The 6,778-nt window shown below is 53.8% G+C and overlaps 2 protein-coding genes across 2 annotated transcripts in view; one reads left to right on the forward strand and one right to left on the reverse strand.

Annotated features, from left to right (window-relative positions):
* Positions 1–5: 5 nt before the first annotated feature.
* On the forward strand, positions 6–4,669 carry PBK (PDZ binding kinase; the record flags this gene model as incomplete). Its single annotated transcript, XM_033511605.1, has 3 exons — positions 6–171; positions 1,387–1,548; positions 3,150–4,669. Coding segments are annotated over 3 exons (633 nt in total), but the record flags the coding sequence as incomplete, so codon positions are not given.
* Positions 4,670–5,098: 429 nt separating this feature from the next.
* Positions 5,099–6,778, reverse strand: part of LOC109022420 (S-antigen protein-like) — a 7,636-nt gene continuing 5,956 nt past the window's right edge. The window contains exon 3 of the mRNA XM_033511606.1: positions 5,099–6,746. Within this exon, the coding sequence (XP_033367497.1) occupies positions 5,787–6,746 (960 nt within the window). The 3' untranslated portion in view covers positions 5,099–5,786. The remainder of the gene's footprint in view (positions 6,747–6,778) is intronic.

Here is a 6,778-nt window from a genome sequence, read left to right on the forward strand (position 1 = left end):
GCTGTTGTTGTTCATCCGGCTGTTGTTGTTCCCTCCGGCAGTACCTGCACACGGAGCAGCGGCTGCTCCACGGCGACATCAAATCCCCGAACGTCGTCGTGCGCGGGGCCTTCGAATCCGTCAAAATCTGCGACATCGGAGTCGCCCTGGCCCTGGATGAGAACCTGGAAGGTGCCGGAACCCCGGGAACACCGCCGGTTCCTTGGGAATGCGGGAAGGGATCCGGTTCCTTGGGAATTCAGGAAGGGATCTGGTTCCTTGGGAATTCAGGAAAGGATCTGGTTCCTTGGGAATTCAGGAAGGGATCTGGTTCCTTGGGAATTGTGGAGCTGGAGGCTCCGGGATCTCCTGGAGGGATCCTCCGGGCTCTGGGAATCCACCCGGGAGGCCGGAATTCCTGGGAAAAGGGGTTTGGGAATGCCTGTGGGAGTGCGGCTTTTCCTGGGACCCCATTCCCAATCCCATCCCATTCCTAATCCCATCCCATTCCCAATCCCATCCCATTCCTAATCCCATCCCATTCCCAATCCCATCCCATTCCTAATCCCATCCTAATCCCATCCCAATCTCAATCTAATCCCATTCCCAATCCCATCCCATTCCTAATCCCATCCTAATCCCATCCCAATCTCAATCTAATCCCATCCCAATCCCATCCCGATCCCAATCTGATCCTATTCCCAATCCCATTCCCAGTTCTATCCTATTCCCAGCCCAATTCCAAATCAAATCCCATTCCCAATCCCATTCCCAATCCAATCCAATCCAATCCCCTTCCTGATCTGATCCTGTTCCCAATCCCATTCCTGAAACCAATCCCTCTCCCATCCATCCCCAATCCCATTCCCCATCCCACTCCCCATCCCGATCCGTTCCCAATCCTGTTTCCAATCTGATCCTGCTCCAAATCCCATTCCCGATCCAATCCCATTCCTGATCCAATCCCATTCCCGATCCAATCCCATTCCCGATCCAATCCCATTCCCAATCCAATCCCATTCCCAATCCAACCCTGTTCCCAATGTTCCTGTTCCCAATCCCAATCACATTCCCGGTGTTCCCGATGTCGTTCCTGACGTTGTTCCTGGTGTTCCCTTTGTTCCCGATGTCGTTCCCGGTGCTCCCGATGCCGTTCCCGGTGTTCCTGACGCCATTCCCGGTGTTCCTGACGCCATTCCCGGTGTTCCTGATGCCATTCCCGGTGTTCCCGATGTCGTTCCCGGTGTTCCCGACGCCGTTCCCGGTGTTCCCGACGTCGTTCCCGGTGTTCCCGATGCCATTCCCGGTGTTCCCGACGCCGTTCCCGGTGTTCCTGATGTCGTTCCCGGTGTTCCTGATGTCGTTCCCGGTGTTCCCGACGCCGTTCCCGCCGCGTTCCGTCGGCAGCGCGCGATCCCGAGCAGCCGTACGTGGGCACGGAGCCGTGGCTGCCTCCGGAGGCGCTGGAGCCGGGCGGGATCATCTCAGATCGCTCCGACATTTTCCCGCTGGGGCTGACGCTGTGGGAGATGCTGGCGCTGAGCGTGCCCCACCTGCCCGACAGCAGCGGTGCGAACAACAGCCGGAACAACAGCCGGAATAACAGCCGGAATAACGGCGGGAAAGTGGGAACAGGAGTGGGAACAGTGGGAATGGGAACAGCAGGAATGGGAACAGTGGGAACAATGGGAACAGCGGGAATGGGAACAGCAGGAATAACAACAGCGGGAATAACAGTGAGAACAGGAATAATGGGAATAACAGCGGGAATGGGAACAGCGGGAATAACAACAGTGGGAATAACAGCGGGAATAATGGGAATGGGGATCTGGAGATAGTGGGAGTGGGAGTGGAGTTGGGATTGGGAATGGAATTGGGAGTGGAAATGGGAATGGATTGGGAATGGGAGCGGGGTTGGGATTGGGAATGGGAATGGATTGGGAATGGATTGGGAATGGGAATGGGGTTAGGAATGGAATTGGGAATGGATTGGGAATGGGATGGAATTGGGAGTGGGAATGGGATGGAATTGGGAGTGGGATTGGGAATGGGATTCACATTGGATTGGGCTGGATTGGATTAGGGTCAGACAGGGAATGGGATTGGGAGTGGGAGTTGGAATCAGATTGGATTGGGATTGGATATGGGTCAGATTGGGATTGGGATTAGGAGTGGGACTGGAAATGGGGTTGGGGACAGGATTCGGGATAGGATTGGGATTGGGAACTGGAATTGGGATTCAGATTGGAATGGACTGGATTGGGATTGGATTAGGGTCAAGCAGGGAATGGGATTGAGATTTGGAACAGGATTGGGATCAGGAATGGGATGGGATTGGGAACAGGACTGGAAATGGGATTGGATTTGGAATTGGATTGGGAATTGATTTGGATTGGAATGGGAATTGGATCGGACTGGACTGGGAATGGGATGGGATTGGATCGGGAATGGGATTGGGGAGGGATTGGGATTGGGAATGGGATGGGATTGAACTGGGAGTGGGTTGGGAATGGGATTTGGAATGGGAATGGATCGGGATTGAATTGGGATTGAGAATTTGATTGGAATTGGGATGGGATTGGGGAGGGGCTGGCAGGGAATGGGATTCCTGGGAAGAGGAATTGGGCTGGGAGCTTGGGAAGGAATTCCCAGAGAATCCCTGGGAGAATCCAAGGAAAGGTTTGATCACCTTGGGATTGGAATGGGATGGGATTGAAGACCCATGGATCCCATCCCAAACCATCTGGGATTCTGGGATCAGGGACACTCAGGATCCATCCCGGGGAATTTTTATGGAATTCAGGGATGGAAAAGGGAAGGGACACCCTTCCTGGAGCCGGGAATTCCCAAAGATTCCTTCCCAGCGAGGAGTTGGGATGGGGCTGGATCCAATCCCGGAGAGGCAGAGCGGGATTTGGGAAAAGGGCCCGGAATGCTGGGACAGGGCTGGGATTTGGGAACCTCGAAATTCTGGGAATGCCCAAGGCTGGGCTGGGACCACCCTGGGAACATCAGGGCTGGAATTCCTGGGATTCTGGGCTGGGATCACTCTGGGAACATCGGATGGGTCTGGAATTCCTGGGATTCCGGGCTGGGATAACTGGGAATATCAAAGGGGCCTGGAATTCCCAGGATCCGCTTCCAACGGCCGCTCTCTGCCTCCATTCCAGAGGATTCCTTCTGCTCGGAGGATTCCCTGCGCTCCGAGGATTCCCTGCGCTCCGAGGATTCCCTGCGGGAGGATTCCCGCTGCTCGGAGGATTCCGAGGATTCCTGGGAGCGGCAGTTCCGGGCGCGTTTGGGCTCGCGGCCGCCGCTGCCGGCGGAGGCGGCGCTGGATCCGGCGCTGGGATCCGTGCGGGAATTGTTCTGCGCCTGCACCGCGGCCGAGCCCCGGCAGCGCCCGCCCGCCGCCGCCCTGTGCCGGGCACTGGAGCCACTGCCCATGGCAATTCCACAGGAACTCCTGGAGTGAGGGCTCGGAGCTCCAGAACACCGGAATTCCCGGAGCTCCAGAGCCCTGAAATTCCCAGAGCTCCAGAGCCCCGAAATTCCCAAAGCTCCAGCCCCAACATTCCCAGGTTTCCAACTCTGCCACGCCCTGGAGCCGCTGCCCATGGCAATTCCACAGGAACTCCTGGAGTGAGGGCTCAGAGCTCCAGAATTCCCGGAGTTCCAGCCCCAAAATTCCCAGATTTCCAACTCTGCTGGGCGCTGGAGCCGCTCCCTGTGGGAATTCCCCAGGAACTCCTGGAGTGAGGGCACAAAGCTCCAGAATTCCCGGAGCTCCAGAGCCCTGATATTCCCGGAGCTCCAGCCCCGACATTCCCAGATTTCCAACTCTGCCGTGCCCTGGAGCTGCTCCCCGTGGGAATTCCCCAGGAATTCCAGTGAGGGACGGAGCTCCAGAATTCCTGGAGTTTCAGAGTTTTCATTCCCAGAATTCTGGAGCCCGGATGTTCCCGGAATTCTGGAGCCCCAACATTCCTGGAGTTCCAGATCCTCAACCTCTTGCACTTCTGGAGCCCGGATGTTCCCAGATTTTCAAAGCCCCAGCATTCCCAATTTTCCAGAACCCTGATATTCCCGGAATTCCGGAGCCCCAAACATTCCCAGATTTCCACCGGGACGTGGCTCTGGAACCTGGAATTCCCCAATTTCCACCCCCGGCCATTCCCAGCTCTCCAGACCCCGACATTCCCAAATTTCCAGAGGGATGCAGCTCTAGAGCCCCCAAATTCCCGGATTTCCAGAGCCCCAACATTCCCGAATTTCCATTGAGACGCGGCTCCGGAGCCCCGACATTCCCAGATTTCCTCACCCCGTTATTCCCGGATTCCCACGGCGCCGTTCCCGGCTCTGGGAGCGCCTGGAATTGTGTCCCTCCCATTCCCAGAATTCCGGGATGGATTTTCCCAGGGTCCTTTTTAGATTGGATTTCCCTAAATTTGAGTTTGGAAATTTTTTCCCAATTTTTCCAGTTGGATTTTCCCTTTTCCAGGTGGGATTTTCCCTCTTTTTTTTCCCCCTGGATCTTCCCAAGTTTTCCCGTTGGATTCTCCCAGGTTGGGAGTTGGATTTTCCCCGTTTTTCCCAGTTGGATTTTCCCAAGTTTTTGGGGATTTGGATTTTCCCGAGGTTTTTTCCCGGATTTCCCCTCCTTTGGGTCAGATTTTCCCTCCTTTCCCAGCTGGATTTTTCCCTCTTTTTTTTGGGCTGGAATTCCCGAGTTTTCCTGTTGGATTTTCCCTCCTCTGGGTTCAATTTTCCCTCTTTTTTTTACTGGAATTTTCCCTCTTTTTCTTGGAATTCTCCCTTTTCTTTCTTGGAATTTTCCCCTTTTATTTAATTGGAATTTTCCTTCTTTTTTTCTTGGAATTTTCCCTAATTTTTATTGGAATTTTCCCTTTTTTCCCGTTGGAATTTTTTCCCTCTGGAACATTCCCAATAAACAGATCCCTCCCTCTCCCTGGCACTGGTGGATTTTTCCCTGGGATTTTCCGGGATTTTGGGAATCTGAGGGGGGTGGGAACATCCTCCAAAAACCCCCGGAATATTCCCACCAAATCCCCTCAGAAAACCTTGGAATGTTCCCAGAAAACACCAGAAAACCTTGGAATATTGTCAGGAATTTATGGAATATTGTCATAAAACCTTGGAATATTTCCATAAAAACTGGGAATCTGGTCAGAAATCTATGGGATAACACAAAACCTGGGAATATTTCCAGAAAACCTGGGAATATTTTCATAAAAACTGGGAATATTTCCATAAATCTATGCGATATCATCACAAAACTTGGAATATTTCCATAAAACCTGGGAATATTGTCTTGAATCTATGGGATATCACAAAACCTGGGAATATTTCCATAAAACTCGGGAATATTTTCATAAAACTCTGGAATATTTCTATAAATCTATGGGATAACATCAGAAAATCTGGGAATATTTCCATAAAACCCGGGAATCTGCTCAGGGATCCACGGGATGGCCTCAGAAAACCTGGGAATCCTCCCAGGAAACGCCTGGAATTTCCCTCCTGGGTGGCTCCCGGTGCTGATCCGGTGGGAAATCCTTGGGAAGGGATCCCTGAGCCTGAATCGCTGAAATCCCGAAGGAATTCCGGGAGAATTCCAGGAATTCCGGTGGAACGGAGCGGGGAGGGATTCCCGAGGGATGGGGAGGGAAAAGATTCCCGAAGAAAAGAAGGGAAGGGGGGATTCCCAAGGGAAGGAAGGGATTTTAGGGAAGGATCCCTTGGGATCCCGGCCGGATCCATCCCGGCCTTTGCAGCCCCTCGGGAATTCAGGCTGATCCCGAGGATCCCAGGGATCCCGACCCAGTGGATCCTGGTCCCGTTGATCCCAGGGATCCAGCTGATCCCAATCCGGCCGATCCCAAAGGTTTCACTGATCCTGCTGATCCCGATCCAGTGGATCCCGCTGATTTCGCAGATCCCAATCCCGCTGATCCTGATGATTTCACCAATCCCAATCCAGCTGATCCCAAGGATTTCACTGATCCCGCTGATTTCAGGGATCCCTCTGATCCCGATCCAACCGATCCCAAGGATGTCAGGGATCCTGCTGATTTTGCTGATCCGGCTGATCGCGATCCCGCTGATTTCAGGGATCCATCTGATCCCGATCCCGCTGATTTCGGGGATCCCTCTGATTTCGGGGATCCCTTTGATCCCGATCCGGCCAATCCCAAGGATGTCAGGGATCCCTGTGATCCCGATCCAGTGGATCCCGCTGATTTCGCAGATCCCAATCCCGCTGATCCTGATGATTTCACCGATCCAAATCCAGTTGATCCCAAGGATTTCACTGATCCTGACCCGGCAGATCCCAATGATTTTGGGGATCCCGCTGATCCCGATCCCTGTGATCCCTGTGATCCCACTGATCCCGATCCTGCTGATTTTGGGGATCCCGCTGATCCCGATCCCTGTGATCCCACTGATCCCAATCCCGCTGATTTTGGGGATCCCTCCGATCCTGATCCCGTTGATTTCAGGGATCCCTCTGATCCCGATCCCGGGGATCCCGGCAGGAAGCTGCAGACCAGGAAGTCGGGCCGGTTGCAGTAGGCGGCCGCCAGGCTCCGCCCGTCCGGAGTGGGGTCGGAAAAGGCCAAATCCTGGGAATCCAGCACGGCCCCGAACACGAACGTGCGCCTGGGGACAGCGGGAAAAACGCGGGAAAAACGGGATTGGAAACAGGAAAAACCCAGATTGGAAATGGGAAAAACAGGATTGGAAACCGGGATTGGAAATGGGAAAACCACGGGAAAAA

The sequence above is a fragment of the Parus major genome, unplaced genomic scaffold (genome assembly GCF_001522545.3).
Source record: "Parus major isolate Abel unplaced genomic scaffold, Parus_major1.1 Scaffold379, whole genome shotgun sequence".
NCBI lineage: Eukaryota > Metazoa > Chordata > Aves > Passeriformes > Paridae > Parus > Parus major.